The sequence below is a fragment of the Macaca mulatta genome, chromosome 16 (genome assembly GCF_049350105.2).
Source record: "Macaca mulatta isolate MMU2019108-1 chromosome 16, T2T-MMU8v2.0, whole genome shotgun sequence".
Taxonomy (NCBI): Eukaryota; Metazoa; Chordata; class Mammalia; order Primates; family Cercopithecidae; genus Macaca; species Macaca mulatta.
Genome location: NC_133421.1, coordinates 75,486,065 through 75,507,563, shown reverse-complemented (window position 1 = coordinate 75,507,563; position 21,499 = coordinate 75,486,065). Strand labels below are relative to the sequence as shown.

The 21,499-nt window shown below is 38.8% G+C and overlaps 1 protein-coding gene across 23 annotated transcripts in view; it reads left to right on the top strand.

Moving 5' to 3' along the window:
- CEP112 (centrosomal protein 112) overlaps positions 1–21,499 on the top strand; it is a 535,678-nt gene that overhangs the window by 425,140 nt on the left and 89,039 nt on the right. For 20 of the 23 annotated variants that reach the window (XM_077972556.1, XM_077972553.1, XM_077972559.1 and 17 more), the window contains one exon: positions 2,064–2,213. The exons of the other annotated variants lie outside the window; for them this stretch is intronic. In XM_077972556.1, coding sequence (XP_077828682.1) covers positions 2,064–2,213 — 150 coding nt within the window. The remainder of the gene's footprint in view (positions 1–2,063; positions 2,214–21,499) is intronic. 23 annotated transcript variants of the gene reach the window in all.

Here is a 21,499-nt window from a genome sequence, read left to right as displayed (position 1 = left end):
GTAAATGAATGTTTCCACTCATAGCAGAAGGCTCAAGTTTGCATGTAATAATATTGACATTGCTATTATATATTTTGTCATTTCACAATTGGCTAAATATTTGATTATTGACAAATTCTAAGTGTCAAACTTTGGTACAGTGAATTTGCTCACTTCTCAAAGCATAAATACTCTATATTTTATTGTCAAGATGCTACTATTTATGTCAGTAGTAACAATTAGTATTTCTATAGCATTTGGCTTCTGGGGGACTCCAGACAGTTTCTGTTCATTGCCTTATAATGCTGTAATCTCCTTTTGTAGTTGGAAAAACTGAGCTGCAAGAAAGATAACTTGTCCAGTGTTTCTCACCAACTGCCCTCCCCCCTGCTTAGGACCAAAAGAATTATATTCTAATGCGGGCCTAATGTTGTTTCTTTTATTAGAAGAAATTACTATTTCCTGCTTTTAAAAAGTCATCACTATTGAATTTGCAAGGAAATGGATACATCCAAACCAAAGGAAGGACAGTGCTCTCAGAAGGCTGATTCAATATAAAAGTTTCTCATCAGATGGTTAATTTGAGAAGTTGGAAGAACCCTGTCTGGGAGAGAACAGATTCTTAAATGTAGGGAATACTACAGGAGTGAATGAAAATGGCACCATGTAAACCAAAATAGGTATCCATGAGTTAGGAAGAAAACAACCTATTTGGAAGTATAAACTTCCCTACAATACCAAAACCTTGTTTTAAGGAAACATAAGGGAGTGGCCAAGCATGGTGGCTCACACGTGTAATCCCAGCACTTTGGGAGGCTGAGGTGGGCGGATCACAAGGTCAGGAGTTCGAGACCAGGCTGGCTAATATGGCAAAACCCATCTCTACTAAAAATACAAAAATTAGCTGGGCGTGGTGGCGTGTAGTCTCAGCTACTCAGGAGGCTGAGGCAGGAGAATGGTGTGAACCCAGGAGGTGGTTACATTGAGCTGAGATCGCACCACTGTACTCCAGCCTAGGTTACAGAGTGAGACTCCATCTCAAAAAAAAAAAGAAGAAAGAAAGAAAGAAAGAAACAATAAAGTTGGCAGGCTAAAGGACCCAGTTAGTGCAGTGATGGGTCTGACTGCATGGTTCAAATCCTGCCTGTCTCTTTAGTTGGATGTCATTTTCAACAATGTAAGATATTTGTCCTCTTTCTGTGCCTCTGTGTCCTCATTTATAAAAGATAGGCAGTCCAGGCGCAGTACAGGCTCACGCCTGTAATCCCTGCACTTTGGGAGGCCGAGGTGGATGGATCACCTGAAGGTCAGGAGTTCGAGACCAGCCTGCCTAACATGATGAAACCCCATCTCTACTAAAAATACAAAAAATTAGCTGGGCGTGGTGGCGGACACCTGTAATCCCAGCTACTCGGGAGGCTAAAGCAGGAGAATCACTTGAACCCCGGAAGCGGAGGTTGCAGTGAACTGTGATCGCGCCATTGCACTCCAGCCTGGGCAACAAGAATGAAACTCCATCTCAAAAATTAAAATTAAAATTAAAAAAATAAAAGATAGGCAATAATAATACTTGTCTCACAGTAGTATATGACATAAGAATGTAAAGTGTTAAACACAATACACAAACGTTAGTGAATTCCCAGAAATTACTGTCTAGAATTAGGTGACTGAAGAATAAACTCTGTTCATTATTTTCTTTGGTTATTACAGTTCAAAGCATTATGAAAAGCAGAATAGCTTTTCTCATTCTAATAAGTATGTTTCTCAGTAAAATAAAATCTGACACTTTTCATATTTTTGAGATCACAGATGTTCTTTCTTCTGATGAGTAAATATTGTGGAATGTTAGAGTGGAAACGTCTTCCAAGTATATTTGGTTCAGCAGTTGTTCACCATTCACAGTTTTATTAAAGTCTTTTATTGTATGGAATTTCATGCATTATAGTGTGTGATATGTTAATTGAAAATGTTTAATTTGTGGAATAGAGTTTTGTCAAATCCATTCTTTTGTTAAGCATCAATACATATAAATAGATGCCTCTCCCAGAAGAATTTGAAGTGATAGCATGCTGTTTTCATTTTAGATCATAGCAGAACTTCAGACAACCATTTCCTCTCTGAAAGAGGAGAACAGCCAGCAGCAGCTTGCTGCAGAAAGGCGGCTCCAGGATGTTAGACAAAAGTTTGAAGATGAGAAGAAGCAGCTGATTAGAGATAATGACCAAGCAATCAAGGTAATCTGAAGACTTCAGTAACCAGTGGTACCAGCTGCTTTAATGTAATTAAAAGGAGGGCTGAAATCCCAGCAGTGGGCAGATGAATGCGGGTATCTGGCTTGTTCACACAGCCTGCAGTAATTCCATTCACTGGACTCTACCTTTGATGTATCCAGTGACTCAGGCTGACTTCCCTCTAAGAGATCGCATGCCAGCATAAAAAGTCATTTTTGGCAAGCCCAGTCCATTCACATTGAACAAATATTTTAAAAATACCCTGTCCTTTCTCTTGAGAACCACTTTGGAACTGTCTCTTGAAATTAGAATGACTGTTTGAGCCTAGCACTGCCGGCTGTTAGAGTCGGAAGTCAGCTTCCAATTTGCATTCTGTTCTTTGCCCACATCCTTTCATTATGTATTCGCATAATGAGAAATAACCTGTTCGAAGCTTGGAATGCCAGCCATTTGATGTGCTTCGACACAGTACAGGAAAGATGTGTTTTTGCTGAGAAACTAGGTTGTTTCCAAATGACTTCAGAGAATCACACCCTTAATAGCAACAGAAAATTCCCTGGACCCCGATTCTTTCGGTGATAGGCAGTTAGATCTCCAAGTAGTTTTTTCTTGGCTTCATAGCAGTGAATATTATTGTAAGTGTCTACATCATACTGGATTTAATCTGTGAGGATAAGCATCTGGAAACCTTTATAAATAAGGCTTAAAAGAGAGCAAAAAAATTTTAAAGAATTCCCAGCAAAAGATTATTTTTCAGCGACTTTAGTTTGACATAACAATACTCAAAGAGTGTAGAGTCATCATACAAAGCAAAGAACGATAGAAGAAAAATTTGGGTTTTATAGCTGCCCTTTCCTGCCTGACCTCTGCATCTTCTTTTTCTATAGCCTATTGCAGGCAATCTGAGTAACGTTGGGAAGAGTTAGTGTTAATGTCAGTTGCTTTTTATGTATTCCCTTTAAGCTGAGACAACACTAGACAGAATAAAAAGCCTTAACAGATGGACAAAACCTTCAAGGCCTTTACATCCGGCCTCCTCACTTTACTAGTGAGGACTTATTTTTTTGTTAATGACATTTTTCCTATATATTTCCACCTGCAAGCTTATTTCCCCTACCTGTGTTATGGAGACCAAAAAAAAAAAAAAAAGATTTTTTTTTTTTTCATATTCTGGTGGTTTAAAAACATCTTTCAAGTTTTTTTTTCAATTACAAACATACAAGAAGTGCCCCCATTGATCTGTGTAACAGATCTTGCTTCACATAAATTGCGTTGCATATTTTGTTTAAATTGTTTTAGTTCTATAAAATTTCCATATTAAGTGGATTTCTTTTTCACTTTATGTCCAAATACCAAGTGGTAGGTAATATCCAAATTTTAAATGAACAATCAAATCTCAATATAAGCAAAAATGGAAAATATTAATGTACTCCTGACAACATAGTTCTGGTAGTTTCTTGATGATTTAAAAAATCTTGAAAGAATTATAATTAGTACAGTTGCTCATTTTAAACTAATTCTTACAGTTTTAATTATTTAATTTTTAAATTATTTAATAATTAATTTTTAAATTATTTAATAATAATTTAATTAATTCTTTCAGTTTTATAATATATATAGAAACCATATGTACCATATGTTACCTGAAAATAAAAAATTAAAATTACAATGTAGGTAAGATATATCTAAGTTTTGATTCACTCACTCAGATTATACATAAAGTAAATGACATTTCTTTTTTACTAATCTACATTAAAGTTGCTAAAGTCATTGATTCATTAGCGCTCATTGCCTTGGCTCCTTTTTTAAGGCTATATCACAAAAAGTACTGCGAAAAATAGCTGATATTTACTCAACATGTACTATGTTTCACGCTCTGCCATTTTCATTCATCTCATGTTCCATTATCTCATTTAAGCCTTATAGTAATCTTCATGAGGAAGGTATTTCTGTTATCCCCATATTACAAATGGGGAGACTGAGACTATGAGGTTAAATAGCCCAAGATCATCCTGCTGAACAATTGGCAGAGACAGTTTCAAGCCACAATCTGTCTTACTTGAGAGCCTCAACTACTATTATACCATACCCCAGTGTACTACATTCTGTCCATGAAAATGACTCAAATGACCAAGTGCCAAAATGAACCTAGATATTGTCATTCTGTTTTTCTCTCTTCATGAATGATATAACATTTTTGCAGCAGTTGTTTGATTTGGACATTCTGATTATATTTAAGTGTTTTGTATACATAGATTTAGGTACATGAGTAGATTACTCAGAAAGAGGCACAGCCACTACGAGGCTTGATTTTCTGGGACCAAATACATTTGTCTGCAGATATATTCAATAGAGACATAAAAGTAGTGTGCATGCTAATTGTGAAACATACTTCACTCCACTTCTGGGTTGATGATGAACTGAGCTCTTTCAAGCTGGTGATCGAGAATGGAGACAGAGAGTAAACCTAGTACTCATTCTGTCAGAGCTTATAATAATATTTCTGCAGATAAATCATTAAACTAATTCTAGAGAAAATTTGAGGTATACTAAAATCCACTTAAAGGGTCACCAGTCAGGTGCAATATAACTTGATAAAACGTTTCTGAAGGATAATTTGGCAATACCTATCATTATTAAATTGCCTGAGAGACATACCTAGTCTTTGACCCATTTTCAGAATTTGCCCAAAGGTGGCAATTAATAATCGTACTAAACTTTAGCTAATCAAAAAATGCTTGTTCTGGCTTTCATCCTTTCAGTCAGTAATTATTTATTAAGCTCCTTTTATGTGACAGGTACCTGCAACACCAGCATTCTCTATATCCTTTCTATATTTTTAACTATAGCAAATACACTGAAAACTGTGCACTATACGAAATGATGTTGGAGAGCATATTTAAGCATATTGAAAATGTTCACAAGATATTTTTCAATGAAAATGCACATTCCAAAACATATAGATATGAGCTCATTTTTGCAAAACAAAAGTATGACTCAAGAGAAAAAAAGACTACAGTTATATCAAAATTTTACTAGTGGATACCTCTAAGTGGCAGAATTTAAGATTTTTTTAGTTTTGTCTATATTTAAACTATAGCAGCACTTTTGCAATGAGAAGCAATAAAAATTGGTAAAAAGGGAAAAGCTACCAGCCTGAAGAAATCCATTGAACATTGTGGGAATACTTGTAGGTGAGACTAACAGCAGGCATGATCCTCACTGTCCAAGAAACAACAGATGAAGTAAGATCTTTTACAAAACGGAATTCCTTTAGTGTAAAAAGAGTTACACAAATGAATGAAATTCATAAGAATAGATATTTTATTTTATTTTATTTTATTTTATTTTATTTTTTGAGATGGAGTCTTGCTCTGTTGCCCAGGTTGAAGTGCAGTGGCATGATCTCAGCTCACTGCAACTTCCACCTCCCAGGTTCAAGCAATTCTCCTGCCTCAGCCTCCCGAGTAGCTGAGATTACAGGCACCCACCACCATGCCCAGCTAATTTTCGTATTTTTAGTAGCAACAGGGTTTCACCATGTTGGCCAGGCTGGTCTCGAACTCCTGACTTCAGGTGATCCACCTGCCTCAGCCTCCCAAAGTGCTGCGATTACAGGCATGAGCCACCACATCTGGCCAAGAATAGATCTTTTATGCTGTAACACACTATCTTTTAAAAATCAACAGCAAAAAAACTTTATCACTTATTTACTGCCTTACCTCACTCCTTACATTCAAAGTCACACCTTTCAAAAGAGTTATCACCAGTGCATACCCCAAAACTCGGTGGCTTAGAGCAATAGCTATCTGCCCATAATTCTTTGGATCAGAAATTTGGGCAGGGATCAGCTGGGTGGTTCATCAGCTCAATGTATGGCATTGGCTGGGGTGCTTCACGAGGTTACATTCAGCAGAAAGCTTGGCTGGGGTTGGAATGTCTGAGCTGGTTTCAGGCCCATGCCATATGGCCTTTCTCGCTAATAGATTAATCAGACTTTTCACTTAGTAGCTGATGTCAAAGAGAATTAAAAGGGGTAAAAGCAGAACCTGCATTTCCATTAAACCCTGCCCTGGGAAGATTCACAAACTCACTTCCACCATATTCTATTGATCAAGATAGATCATAGGGCCAGCCCAGAATCAAGGAGAGGAGAAACAGTGGCCATTCTCTCTCTGGGAGGAATGGCATAGATTGTGAGGCCATCTTAAATCTACCACAGTAGTCGATACTAAAGGTCCAGTTTTTATCTCCCATTTATTCCTCAACTATACAAAATAGTACAAAGAGGAAAATATCTATATTCCTACTACCCATAATCAACATTAATTAACATCGTGGCATATTTGCATCCATCTTTTTTTATAAAGAAAATCTATTCTCTTGTTTTCGAAGAAGTAGAAATGTCATATGCTCATTTATAAATAATTTAAAATGCAAGAATAAAAAAGTAACAGTTTTTAAAGTCACCCCAAATCCTATCACCCAGAAATAACCATCATAGAATTAAGGTAAACATTATTTCCAATATCCTACTATGTATAAGGCGAAAAGAACAGAAAGCTGAGTAGGCTTTTGAAATGAATACTACAGATTTTTTGTTGTTGTTTTAGAAAAATCTTTAATTTTACTTTAATTCAACAGATGAAAGAAACTAGAGTAAAACAGAGGAATTGTTGAAGTTTTGGACAGAACATGTTGATTTCGGCTGAAAAACATGTACATTTGCACCCTCATAGTTTCTCCCGTATGAGGAGAGAACCCTTCCCTGCCACCTCCTACCTTGGATAGTAGTAGTATTTTCACACTGTCAGGGTTTATGATATTCACAATTTTTAAACCGTATCCTATAGTTTAATTCTCATGCTATATTTCCATCTATGCAGTGCTTATACGAGGCCTTTTACCATAGTGTCTCCATTCCCACAGTTTTTACTTTGATTTGTTTCTTAATTGACTGGATGGTGCTGTCTTCCCTGAGTTTTTTCATGTTTAAGAATGTCTGCTGGCTAACCTGTATGATTGAATGGCATGTTACATGGGTGCAGTGTTCCTGTTCACATTTTCTTCCCATGTGTAAACACGGCTCATCGAGCATTTAAGATTGCTGTGAGAAGCCTGGGCTAGAGAGACCAGCAGACATGACCCGCAGACTTTTCTGTCTGCAGACCAGCAGACATAGACAGAGTGCTCCTCCATGGAAGTGATTTGCATTTTCTGAGGCATTCCTGAAGAAGTCTTTCTTTCTCGTGTAAGTGTAGTAGATTAACCAGGATAAATTCAGTAAGTGACTGAGATATGTCTACATGTTCAGTATTCAAATAGCAAATGAAGCATAGTGGTTCTCCTTGTAAGTGAAACTGACTTGTAGTGTCTCTGTGTGTTCTCTGACCTGAGGGAAGGGGAAGGCAGAGCTGGCGCACAAACCAGCATGCATCTGGCTGAACTGACTGTTCTCGCTTTGAGACTATGTTAAGTGTGTTTCAGGGTTCACACTGCCGACATGGGAGCGGCATCTTCTTTTCCTTTGAGTTTTTAATGATCCCAATTTTGTGTATATCCCTGAAGTCCTTTCCTCTGAGGTGGCCAGCCCTGATGTTTATCTGTTTTTCTGCCACATCCATCTCCCCTACTCTCAGCCAGAAGAGGAAAAAGATGAGGCTGCCATGCCATTTCCTTCCTCCAAATTTGGTGATAGTATTGAGAATTCTCAGAATTTTGACTCAAACAAAATAATGATCCTAGGGGCATGGCAAATTTTGAAGTTAAGCCCCTGTGCAACTCTTCACTGTGCTCCAGAATTACGTTTCTTTCCTTGACCCCAGATTTTTGATGGTTTTTTGTATGATGTCTACCTTATCACCCAATATTGTTCTGTTGGTGTATTTTTGCTGGCTTTTACTCTTCTTGACTCATTTTATTTGGTGTTGGGAGAGGGACATTAAATCTACTATCTAATCTGAGAAGCCTATTTGACTTCTTTATGACATTTAACAAGGATCTTCTGCTGCTCAGATATTACCACAATAATGCTGCCTAACAAACACTTTTGGAGACTCGGTGACTTTCACTCACATTTATTTTTTATTTTTGCAACATGTCTGCAGGTCGCTGTTGTGGCTCAGATTCAGAATATGCATTGACTGACTGGGTTTGACTCCAGGCTTTAGATCAGATTCAGGCCAGCTCTACGCGTTTGTACAGTCGGCTTGGACTAGTAGTTGTCTGGGATATCCTGTTCATGGTAAATTACAGAAGTGCAAGAGGATGGATTGAAAGAAAGCCCTGCATCCTCAGCCTCATTTCTGTCCACATCAATGAGGCAGGAAAATTATATACTGACTCTAGTTAGAAGACCATGAACACCTGTGAACAATGATTTAATCTGCACGGACTAGCCTCTAAAAACTTTCTTAGCTCTATGGCAGCACTTTCCTGGGGCATCTACCTTTCGGAACCCCTCTTTCCCATTCTTATTCCCATCTTTTCTTTTTTGCACTGAAATAATGGTGTTAGTTAGGGCCTATTTTGTTTTATCTATATGTATTGGATTGTCCCTGGACAATCTCATCCCTTCACGTTAACTTCCAGACAAATGAATTTTGAATTTTCATCACCATTCAAACTTTTCTCCTGAGCCCTCAATTCACATTTCTGACTACTACTGGACATTTCCATTTGGATGGACCATAGACTGCATAATCTAGACCTGTCATAAACTGAATTTATCTTCCTCTTGCTCTTCTCCCAGCCCTAGCCTGCTCTTCTTCTTGTATTGATTATCTGAATTAAAGTACCACCATCATCTACCTACTCACTGAAGTCAGATTCTTAGAAATCTCTCTGAATGAATTCTTTCCTTCCCTTACCTCTCACAGGTCAGTCCCTAGAGAAAACTCCTAAATATCTCCAAACTCATACCCCACTCCCCAGTCACTAGATCCTACCTTCTAGGTCAGATCATCATCATCTTTGACCTTGCGTAGCACAATCACCCTTATCTAGAATCACTGCCAATAACTTGGCCCTCTCAAGTCTATGCCTCACACTATAGATAAGGTAACTTTTCTAAAACACAAATATGGGCATGTTGTTTTTTCTTAAAATTCATCAATGGCTTTCCATTGCCTATAGGATAAAACCTATACTTGTCAATATGGCATATAAAACACTTTATGATCTAGGCTGGGCACAGTGGCTCATGCCTGTAATCCCAGCACTTTGGGAGGCCGAGGCGGGCAGATCACAAGGTCAGGAGTTCAAGACCAGCCTGGCCAACATGGTGAAACCCCGTCTCTAATAAATATACAAAAATTAGCCAGGCGTGGCAGCGGGCACCTGTAATCCCAGCTACTCGAGAGGCTGAGGCAGGAGAATCACTTGAGCCCAGGAGGCAGAGGTTGGAGTGAGCTGAGACTACACCATTTCACTCTAGCCTGGGCGACAGAGCAGGACTCCATCTCAAAAAGAAAAAAAAAAAAGACAAAAGCATGTTATGATCTAAACCAGCAGCTCTTAAGGTATTCTCTGCAGACTCCGATGAGTCCCTGAGACCTTTACAATGGCCCCACAAGGTCAAAACTATTTTCATAATAACACAAAGACATCACTTTCCTTTTTTACTATATTGATACTTGCACAGACGATATAGAAGCAATGGTGCCTTCACACAAAACAAGGCCTTAACATGAAACCATATGACTAGTCATTATTTTCTTCACTACCATGTACTTATGGTTAAAAAAAAAATAAAACAACAAAGCAATAAAATGTACAGATGGTCCCTGATTTACAGTGGCTCAACTTACAATTTCTCAGCTTTATGATAGGTTAATCAGGGTATTAAGTGCATTTTCAACTTAACGATATTTTCGACTTACATTGGGTTTATTGAGACTTAATACCATCTTAGTTGAAGAGCATCTGTGTTGATTTTGTTAAATCTCAAACCTCGAGGACACATCTCTTTTAATATTAATAGCAAGTACACATGAAGTACTTCTGCTGCATAAAGTAGAATGACTGTCTTAGGGAAAAGCAGTTCTGTGTCTGTATGAGTATGAGCTGAACTCTAGTCACTCTGAAAGAAAGACTGACAGGCAACGTATGCATATTCACACTTGAGTATTTGGCAGATGTTTTCTTGAAAATGAATGAAATGAAACAAGCCTGACATTTCAAGGATAACAACTGACTATATTGTTGCTAATGATAAAATTTGAGCTTTCAAGCAGAAATTAGAATTTTGGAAAACGAATACCACCACTGTGAGCCTGACAGCCTCACAATACTTACAGACTTTTCTGATGAGATCGGTGATATTATGAGCGATGTGTATGGGAAGAAAGGGGAAGGAAGAGAGTGAAGCGTATCAACATTTGGAAGATTTGTATAACTCACAGAACCATGTTTTCCAAATGACAAACACCTGATGTCACAAAACCATGCCTGAGTAAAAGATCCATTGAAAATACAAAAGAGATCAATGGATGTTGAGGTAATAGTATGAAAAGTTCACTGAGAGAGTTTCAGATTCCACATTGCAACTAACTTTTTAGAAGCTACCACTTGTCAAATTTTAGCATAGTAACAAAACTATCCACAGTCTTCTAAAAAGGCTACTAAAATACTCCTCCCTTTTCTAACTTATCTATGTGAGACTAGATTTTCTTCCTGTTCTTCAGTCGAAGTAGCATCTTGCAAGAGATTGAATGCAGAAGCATATTTGAGAATCCAGCTGCCTTCTATCAAATCAGACGTTGAAAAGATTTGCAAAAAATGAAACATAGCTAGTTGTCTCACTAATTTTTTTTTTTTTGCTTTGGAAAAATAGTGATTTTTCTATTAAAATATTGTATTTATGTTTACACATAATGGATTTATTACTATTTTAATGAATAAAATGTTTTAATATTTCTTAGTTTTAATATGTAATATGATAAATTCAGTGGATGTAATGCACATATACAAAACCTCTTTGAGGTTGTCAGTTTGTAAGAGTGGACTGGAGTCCTGAAACCCAACACGTGGAGAACCACTTGTCTAGACATCACCCTCCACTCCCCCTCGTCAGCTGCCAGTGCTCAGCATAGATGCCGTGTTCTCTACGATCCCATGCCCCATGGGAAATGCCCCTGAGCTCTGTGTAAAGTGGCCTTTCCCTTTGACTTAAAGGTCATCTTTTCTGCGAAGCATCAGAGTGAGAAACTCATGCCAGCCCCGTCCATTCCTCTAACAAAGTGTTTGCTGTATTACGGTGCTGATCCACAATCCCTCACCCAGTCCGAATCTGCAGGTTCTAGGAAGGTGGTGCTTGTGCTGTATCTGCAGTGGGTCCTGGGACCGCACAGTCTACTGGACACATACAGGAACCGTGAAACGTGTGGGTGTCCGCAGTGAAAGAGACAAGTCGAGATTGTAAGTCCCACCCAACATCAGTCAGGTTTTGTTCCCGAAGAAGTTAACTCAGACTTTCCAAAAGAATTTGTGTTTTCCAGAGGATTTTTGGATTTCAGGATTGCGGACAGAACATTGTGGACCTGTATGTAGATTAATTCTATTTCTCACCAACTAGACTATGAGGTTTTTGAGAGCAAGCTTTAGTGCAATGTTTGTTTCAATGGAAGTGCTAGAAATACACAGAATAAATGAAAGATGTTCCCTCATGAATCATAAAAGGTTCTGATAACAAATAGTGTCCCTTTATTCTCATGTCATTTTATTTTTAGTGGCAGCAAGCTCATAAATATTCTGTAATGGTATAGCAGATATGGGGAGAGAACTCAGATCTTGTGGTAACCATCATATATTTTGCCTAATTTATGCAGATTTAAAAAAAAATACCGCATGCCTTGTATATACAGACACACCTCATTTTATCACACTTCATTTTATTGCACCTCACAGATACTGTGTTTTGTACAATTCAAGGTTTGTGGCAACCCTGTGTCAAGTCGATTGGCACCATTTTTCCAACAGCGTGTGCCCACTTTGTGTCTCTGTGTCACATTTTGGTAATTCTCGCAATATTTCAGACCTTTTCATTATTATAACTGTTATGGCGATTGATCTGTTATCAGTGATCTTCGATGTTACTATCGTCATTGTTTTAGGGCGCCACGAACTGCACCCATGGGAGACAACAAACAGTAAATGTTGCGTGTGTCCTAACTGCTCCACTTCCTGGCCATTCTCCCATCTCTCTCCATCTCCTCGGGCCCCCCTCTTCCCTGAGGCACAACAATATTGACATAGGTCAGTCAATAATTCTACAGTGGCCTCTAAGTGTTCAAGTGAAAAGAAGAGTCACACATCTCTAACTTAAAATCAAAAGCTAGAAATTACTAAGTTCAGTGAGGAAGGCTTGTTGAAAGCCGAGACAGGCCCAAAGCTACGCCTCTTGTATCGAACAGCCACATTGTGAATGCAAAGGAAAAGTTCTTGAAGGAAATTAAAAGTGCTACTCCAGTGAACACATGAATGGCAGAAAGTAAAGCAGCTTTGTGGTGATATGGAGAAAATTTTAGTAGTCTAGTAGAAGATGAAACTAGCCACAACCTTTCCTTAAGCCAAAGTCTAATTCAGAGCAAGGTCATAAATTTCTTCAATTCCGTGAAGGCTGAGAGAGGTGAGGAAGCTGCAGAAAGAAAAGTCTGAAGCTAGCAGAGGTTTGTTCATAAGGTTTCAGGAAAGAAGCTATCTCCATAACATAAAAATGCAAGGTGATGCAGCAAGTGCTGAAGTAGAAGCTACAGCAAGTTACCCAGAAGATCTAGCTAGGTCCTTGATGAAGGTGACCACACTAAATGACAGATTTTCTATGTAGATGAAACAGCCTTCTATTGGAAGAACATGCCATCTAGGACTTTTATGGCTAGAGAAGCTTTAAAACTACAAAGGACAGGCTAACTCTCTTGTTCGAGGCAAGCGCAGCTGGTGACTAAGGTCAGTGCTCATTAACCATTCCAAAAATCCTAGGACCCTAAAGAATGATGCTAAATCTAATCTGCCTGTGCTTTTTCAGTGGAACAAGAAAGCCTGCACTGCAACTTGGTTTACAGCATGGTTTACTGAATATTTTAAGTGTGCTATTGAGACCTCCTGCTCAGAAAAGAAAGATTCCTTTAAAAACAATGACTGCTGATTAACCATGCACCTGGTCACCCAAAAGCTCTGATGGAGATGTACAAGGAGAGGAATGTTTTTTCTTGCCTGCTGACACAGCATCCATTCTCCAGCTCATGAATCCAGGAGTCATTTCAACTTTCAAGTCTTGTTATGTCAAAAATACATTTCATAAGACTATAGCTGCCATAGATGGTAGTTACTCTAATGGATCTGGGCGAAGTAAATTGAAAACTTTCTGAAAAGGGTTCACCATTTTGGAACCATTAAGAACATTATTGATTCATGGGAGGAGGTCAAAATCTCAACATTAACAAGAGTTTGGAAGAAGTTGATTCCAACTCTCACGAATGACTTTGAGGAAGTAACTGCAGATGTGGTAGGAAAGGGAGAGAACTAGAATTGGAAATGGAGCCTAAAGATGTGACTGAATTGCTGCAACCTCATGACCACACTTGAATGAAGAGTTGCTTCTTATGGATGAGCAAAGACAATGTTTTCTTGAGATGGAATCTACTCCTGGGGAAGATGCTGTGAACATTGTTGAAATGACAACATAGGATTTAGAATATTATATCAACTTAGTTGATAAAGCAGTGGCAGGATTTAAGAAGATAGACTCCCATTTTCAAAGAAATTCTACTGTGGTTAAATCAAACAGCATCGCATGCTACAGAGAAATCTTCCGTGAAAGAAGTCAGTTGGTGCAGTGAACTTTATTTTTATCTGTTTAAGAAATTGCCACAGCCATCCCAGCCTTCAGCAACTACCACCCTTATTAGTCAGCAGCCATCAGCATCAAAAGCAAGACCCTCCACTAATAAAAAGATTAGGACCTTCTGGGGGCTCAGATGATTGTTAACATGTCTTAGCAATAAGAAAGTTTTAATTAAGGTATATACATTTTTCTTTTAGACATAATGCTATTGCACACTTAATAGACTATAGTGTGGTGTAAACATGACTTTTATATGCTATTGGGAAACAAAAAAATATGTGAGACTCTCTTTATCATGGTATACACTTTATTGCAGTGGTCAGGAACTGAACTTGCGGTATCTCCGAGGTATGCCTGTATTATCTAAGAACATAATTTGTATACTCTAGGGGCAATGCCCACAAAAGGCTGTATGCCAAAGCCAAGTTATCTAAATGTGAGTTAGCACCATCCACTGAGCTCACAGAAGTTCATTTGGGGAAACGTTAGAAATAGTTCTTTAAAGAGACTGTGGAACATTCTTCTGGCATCACTGCACCACCAGGGCTAAGTCCTTTCTTTGAAGCTAGTGTATTGAAAGTTTCTCACTGTGAAGCCAGATGTCCAAGCAGAGATTTCATATCAAGGAGAAATGTTGTAAAATTTTTGCTTGCAGGCATAGAAAAGAGATTTTACAGCATTGATGCTTCTCTCCCTTGGCTACTGACTGGAGTTCACAAGAAAAGGTCAGCTGCCAGTAGGACATCTAGCAATCTGGTCTGTGTTACCAGAAGGGCTTGGTTGGGGGCAGGGGGTGGGGGGTGTAGAATATTTCATAAGATTGGGCAATTTTTACTGTGCTAAAAGCTTACAGGAATCAATTCCCAAAGAATAAAATTACAAACCTCATTGTGGTGTTTTAGTAGCATTGAGAAACAAAAAGAAATCTCAATGCCTAGCATCAAATAGCATTGTTTGGGACCTGTTCACTATTTAATTCTTGTCTCCCCTGTATGCACGTCCTAAGGGCACAAGGAAAGTGGCATTTTCTTTATGCCCTCCTGAATTAGAATTAATAATGCTAAGAATAGAAATGTATTTTCCATCCCACCTAAGAAGGTTTGCCTACTCACTCAGAAAGGAAGACAGAGCCATTCAGTCATAGTAGCATAAAGCATAAGTGCCATTTTTCAGGAAGAATGCTCTGGAAGATAAGCTTGGATACACTGTGGCCGTGAATTATGACCTTGCTTCCTAGAGCAAGGAGAAGCAATAGCAATGAATGAGCAGAGAAGAAATGAACGGTTCTCTCTCAGAGGTTTTTTTTACCCCATACCTTCCCTCTGATTCTATTCTCTGGCAATTTTTATCTTATTTTAAAACTAGTCAAATAAGATTCTTTGTTCAGTGGACAAAATCCTTCAAGTGCTATGAGAGATATGTTTAGCCCCGGAACGCTGCCTTGTGTATGTTAAGGAATCAATTAAGTTTTGATGAGCGAATGCACAAATGTGTGAGTAGAGAGAGTGATGAAAAGAACACAGGTGAGAATAGATTCCTCTTCACCAATGGCTAAATTGTACTCTTTGGAAGTCACTAGGCGACTATATATGGTTAATTGATTTTTTCGTTTGTTTGTTTGAAAAAGGATCTCGCTATATGGCCCAGGCTGGAGTGCAGCGGCACCATCTTGGCTCTCTGCAGCCTCCAACTCCTGGGCTCAAGCGATCCTCCCTCCTCAGACCCCAGCCTTAGTAGCTGGGACTACAGATGCGCGTCACCACGCCCAGCTAGGTTTTGCATTTTTAGTAGAGACAGGGTTTCACCATGTTACCCAGGCTGGTGGTTAATTGTAGTATTGCATGGTCCAAAATGAAGTACTTTGGTTAATAAACTATTGGAATATATATGGATAATTTAGTTTTTTAATTTTACAAATTTAACAAAAAACGACTGGGACATTGTTAATCTTTAATAATGCTAAACTGTATCAGAGATAGTTCAAAGGCAGTATAATGGACATAATGATCATTGAATGATATAAATGTAAGCCTCAGCAACCAAAATTACTGAATGATCAATTTAATATTTATTAGGTGGTGCAAAAGTAATTGTGGTAATGGCGAAAACTGCAATACTTTTGCACCAGCCTAATATATGCTACATAGGTGTATATGCACATATTATATGCAGTCATATGTCACATAACAACAAATCAGTCAAGATGGACTACATAGATGATGGTAGTCCCATAAGATTATAATGAAGTAAATGATGAGAAATTCTTACCGCCTAGTAACTTCTTAATGATCCTGACCCTTTGTAGGCCTAGCCTAATGTGTGTGTTTTTGTCTTATTTTTAACAAAAAGTTTACAAAGTAAAAATAAAAGAATTAATAGAAAAAAGGTTATGGAATAAGGATATAAAGAAAAATAGAATAGGTACAATTATTATTCGTCAAATGAAAATACATTTTTAACAAAGGAAAAAGTATTGTATAGCTGCGCAGTGTGTTTCTGTTTTAAGCTGTGTTATTACCAAAGAGTCAAAATGTTTAAATATTTTTTTTAAGTTTATAAAGTGAAAGTGTTCCAGTAAGCTAAGGTGAATTCATTATTGAAGAAAGAAAATGTTGTTTTATAAGTTTAGCATAGCCTAAGTGTAGGGTATTTTAAAGTCGACAGTAGTGTACAGTAATGTCCTAGGCCTTCACATTCACTCACCACTCACTCACTGACTCACAAATGCAACTTCCAGTCCCGCAAGCTCCATTTATGGTAAGTGCCCTATGTAGGTGTACCATTTTGTATCTTTTATACTGTATTTTTACTGTATCTTTTCTATGTTTAGATATATTTAGATAATTGCCTAATGTGCGGTAATGATACAGTAATGTTACAGTATAGTAACAGCTGTACTATAGGCAATTATACCACAATGGCATAAGGTGCAGGAAATGTACTTGAATACATTTACTCAAGTACCACTGGTACAACAGTTCTCTTTCTCCCACGTCCTTGATGAAATTGACTCACAGCTCCAGGCCCTGTGGTCACGGCTAAGCTCAACAAGCAGAGTATGGTCTCTAGACAAGTGGATAGACTGTATGGCATTGTTTCTCTTGCAACCCTTCCTAACTACCAGCCAACCTCTTGTTCTTTTTCTGATGTGTATATGATTCAACTCTTCCATCTACTCTCTTAAAAATCCCTTTTGTAATCCCACCTTAATATAGAAAGTTTACAGAGTAACCTATCACCTCTTCTCCAAATTCCACAGTGTGTTTCTACTTATCATCATCCTGTAGCTCTGTGCAGCGTTTGACTGTATTGATTGACCAACAGTGTTCCTTCTAGAACAGGGGTTGTCAAGCTTATTCTGTAAAGGGCCAAATAGTAAAAATGTTAGGCTTTGCAGTCATATAGTCCCAGTTGCAGCTACTTAGCTTTTAGCATTGTGGCCTGAAAGCAGCCATAGACAGTATGTCAACAGATGTGCATGGCTATGTTCCAATAAAACTTTATTGACAAAACTAAGGTAAATGCTAGATTTGGCCTGCTGGCTGTAGTTTGCCAACCCTTAGCTTATCTTAGCTTATATGATACTTCTTTTACTTGTCTCTCTCCTGCTGGTCTCTCTTCCTCCCAGTGGGTGTTCCTCGAGTCTATATCCTGGGCTTTGCTTCTCCTTTTCTTTTCCACACTAAGATCATCTCCTCTGTGATGTCAGCTGTCACTTCTATAGAGATGATTCCCAGAAGCCCTGGCCTGATTCCTAGTTGGGTCCTATATCTTGCACTGCCTGTAAATCCTCTTCTTTTGAAGATGCACTACTATTTCAGAGTCACCATCTACAACATTGAGTTGTGATCTTCCCTTCCAGATTGGCCCTTCTTTCCAGTCTATCGGGGTTATCCCCAGTCTTTTTGTTTCCTATTAGAAACTTTGAGTTCATCTTTGTCCTTCCTTTCCTTCATCCCAGTTTATCTCAAGTCTATTGCCAGAGTCCTTGAATGTATTTCTTATTCCTCTGATATGACCCTATTCAGAGCCCTTCTCAACTTGTGATTGATTTAAAACAGCCTCCTCTCAGCCGATATCCCTGCCAAAAGGCTCTCAGCTTCAGTCCAGTGTGAAGAACTCTGCCAAAGAAATCTTAAATCACTGTGATGTCCTTGTCTTACAAAGAGGGTTTGGAAATCAATAAGAAAACTTAACAACCCAGTGGACAAAAAGAGCAAAGAACATGAATGCAGAATTCACAGACAGAACATCAATGTCCAGCAAACTTATGAAAAAAATATGCTTATTGTTACTCATAATCAAATAAATGTAAATCAGAAATCCAAAGTTTTGAAGGGACTGACTGCCATCCATCTGACCAGTAAAGTTTTCGTTTCAAAAATGTGGTCAATGGTGAAGATATAGGGAAACCGGCAGGCTCGAGCCCCATTTCTGAGAGTATAAGTCAGTGTGGCCTCTGTGGAGGGCAGCATGGTCATATATCTACCAACATTCAAATGCACATAACCTTTGGGCCAGCAGTTCCCCCAACAGGAATCTATCTCTGGATATACTTGCAAGTCTATACAATATCTTTGCAGGATTGTTTGAGCAAAAAGCTGGGGAAAACAAATTATGACACATCTACACAATGGAATATTATGAGGCCATTTTTAAAGAATGAAGTAAATCTCTCTGCAAATGAGGCAAGGTTGCTAATATGTAATAAGTGAAAAGAGTGCAGCATGTCATATACATAAAAAGATGTCCTGAGTAGGTCTCCAGATGGATAATAGTGATTATTTCGGGGGAACAGGACTTTCCATTTTTTATTTTATATCTTTTGATGATGTCTTAATTTCTTACAACATCATATGACTAAATTGAATTTAGAGGGTTGCTTATAACATCATGATCAAACTCTTCTGCTTAGCTTTCAGAGCCCGTCCAGGTTTCTCAGTATTCCTTGACACACACATTCTCTTCCAATCAAGCTGGTTCTCACCATCCACAAGCACCTTGCTAGCCACGCAGCCTGCCCTCTCTCATGCTGTTCACCTTCCTCCTCAGCAGCATCTTTAACCCTCAGACTTGTCAAGTTTTAGCATCTGAAGGTCTTATCTCCGTCCTCCGTGAAGCTCTGCTGACTGCCCCAGTCCTCAGGAACCTTACACTTTCATGAGGTCCTGTTATTAATCCTTAATTATTCTTTTCTTTTTTATTTTGAGATGGAGTCTTGCCCTGCCACCTATGCTGGAGTGCAATGGTGTGATCTCAGCTCACTGCAATCTCTGCCTCCTGGGTTCAAACGATTCTCCTGCCTCAGCCTCCCAAGTAGCTTGGATTACAGGCACCCACTACCATGCCCAGCTATTTTTTGTATTTTTAGTAAAGACAGGGTTTCACCATGTTGGCCTGGCTGGTCTCAAACTCCTGACCTTGTGATCTAGCCACCTCGGCCTCCCAAAGTGCTGGGATTACAGGAGTGAGCCACCATGCCCAGCCAATAATTATTATTTCATGTCTCACACTTTTGGTTTCTGCATAACACCCACAGTACTGAGGGCTCAAACATAAAGCCTTCATTGATTTAAAGAATATATTCCCAGGATACTGGCCCGGCATGGTGGCTGATACGGCTTGGCTCTGTGTCCCCACCCAGATCTCATCATGTACTCCCATAATCCCCACGTGTTGTGGGAGGGACCCAGTGGGAGATAATTTGACTCATGGGGACAGTTTCCCCCATACTGTTCTAGTGGTAGTGAGTAAGTCTCACGAGATCTAATGGATTTATCAGGGGTTTCCGCTTTTTCATCCTTCTGATTTTCTCTTGCCACCACCATGCTTCTGAGGCCTCCCCAGCCATGTGGAACTGTAAGTCCAATTAAACCTCTTTTTCTTCCCTGTCTTGAGTATATCTTTACCAACAGCATGAAAACAGACTAATACAGTGTCTCACACCTGTAATCCCAGCACTTTGGGAGGCCCAGGCGAATGGATCACTTGAGGTCAGGAGTTCCAGACCAACCTGGCCAACATGGTGAAACCCCATTTCTACAAGATACAAAAGATTAGCCAGGCGCGGTGGTGCGCACCAGTAATCTCAGCTACTCAGGAGGCTGAGACAGGAGAATCACTTGAACCCAGGAGGTGGAGGTTGCAGTGAGTTGAGATCGTGCCACTGCACTCCAGCCTGGGTGACAGAGTGAGACTCTATCTCAAAAAATATATATACGTATAATCCCTGGTTACTAAATATATTAATGTATTTTATACCTATTATTGCTTGTTTTCAAGGCAGCTTTAAACACATCAACACCAACCTTGGTATTAAAAGAAGTAGGGACCCCAAATCCTCACCCCCACAAAATGTTAGTTCTTGGATTAGTTAAATATCTAAGCCTTCAGTTTAAGGAACTCCTCTTTTAAGATTCAGACAGCCTTGATGTATTAACATATTAAACCACTTGAAGTAATTCACACTCTAATGTGAAACTGTTTAATCAGAGACTCTTCCTAACAATTAGATGAGATCATCTCACTTGAAGGACTAGGAGGTGGTATTTGGAGCGGGGAGGGAGAAGAGGTCGAGGAAATCATTTAGGAACCTGAGGAATAGAGCTTGAAGGTGTCTGCTAGAGGGGAGCGGGCAGCCTTGGGGGCAGCAGGAGAGGCCATTCAGTGGAAGAGAGGAAGGGACTAGACTGAACTGGGGAGAATTGCCCCCAGGGCAGGACTGGGCTAAGAGCCAACCTGTTGGTGGACTTCATTTCAGATCATCTTCTTTGCTGTAGAACTTTTAACACCTGACTTCAGAAGTCTTTCAGACACTATTGTACCTGATCCTATATTTACATGTATAGGTTGAGACATGTATAATTTTTTTAAAAGAAAGGAGGATGTATGTGTATGTTGTACGTGTGTTTAAACATTTCTAGAAAAAGAATGTATGCATATATATGTGTATATTTTCCAATAGTAGTTATATGCTACTGAGAGAAAGGTGAAGTTATGAATAAACAGTTGTGTTATCATAACTGGGATTCTGCATAACTGTGCCTTATAAATCGTGGAACAATTTAAAGACATTTCTAGCTCATTCTGTTTTACATTTATATAGAGTTATTTTTAAGGGACTTGTTGCTATTGCATCAGGAAATCTATAATATAGCATGGTAAATTATACAGTTTCTAAGGAACTGAACCAAAATCAATAAATTAAGCAAAATAAACCTAGTAGTACACATGTATCATGTTTTTCAACTGCATGTAATTGGCAAAAATTAATGTGATGCAGTCCTGCCATCCAAAAAGACCAAGCTGTTATTTCCCGAGTTGTCAATGGGAGGCTATTGCTATAATAGCAGCAGTAGTAGGAGCAAAAGCAAAAGATTTGGAGCAAGAAGGCCGGGATAGTTGGTGGGTTACAGGAATGCTTTAATGTTGGAAACACAGAGGAAAA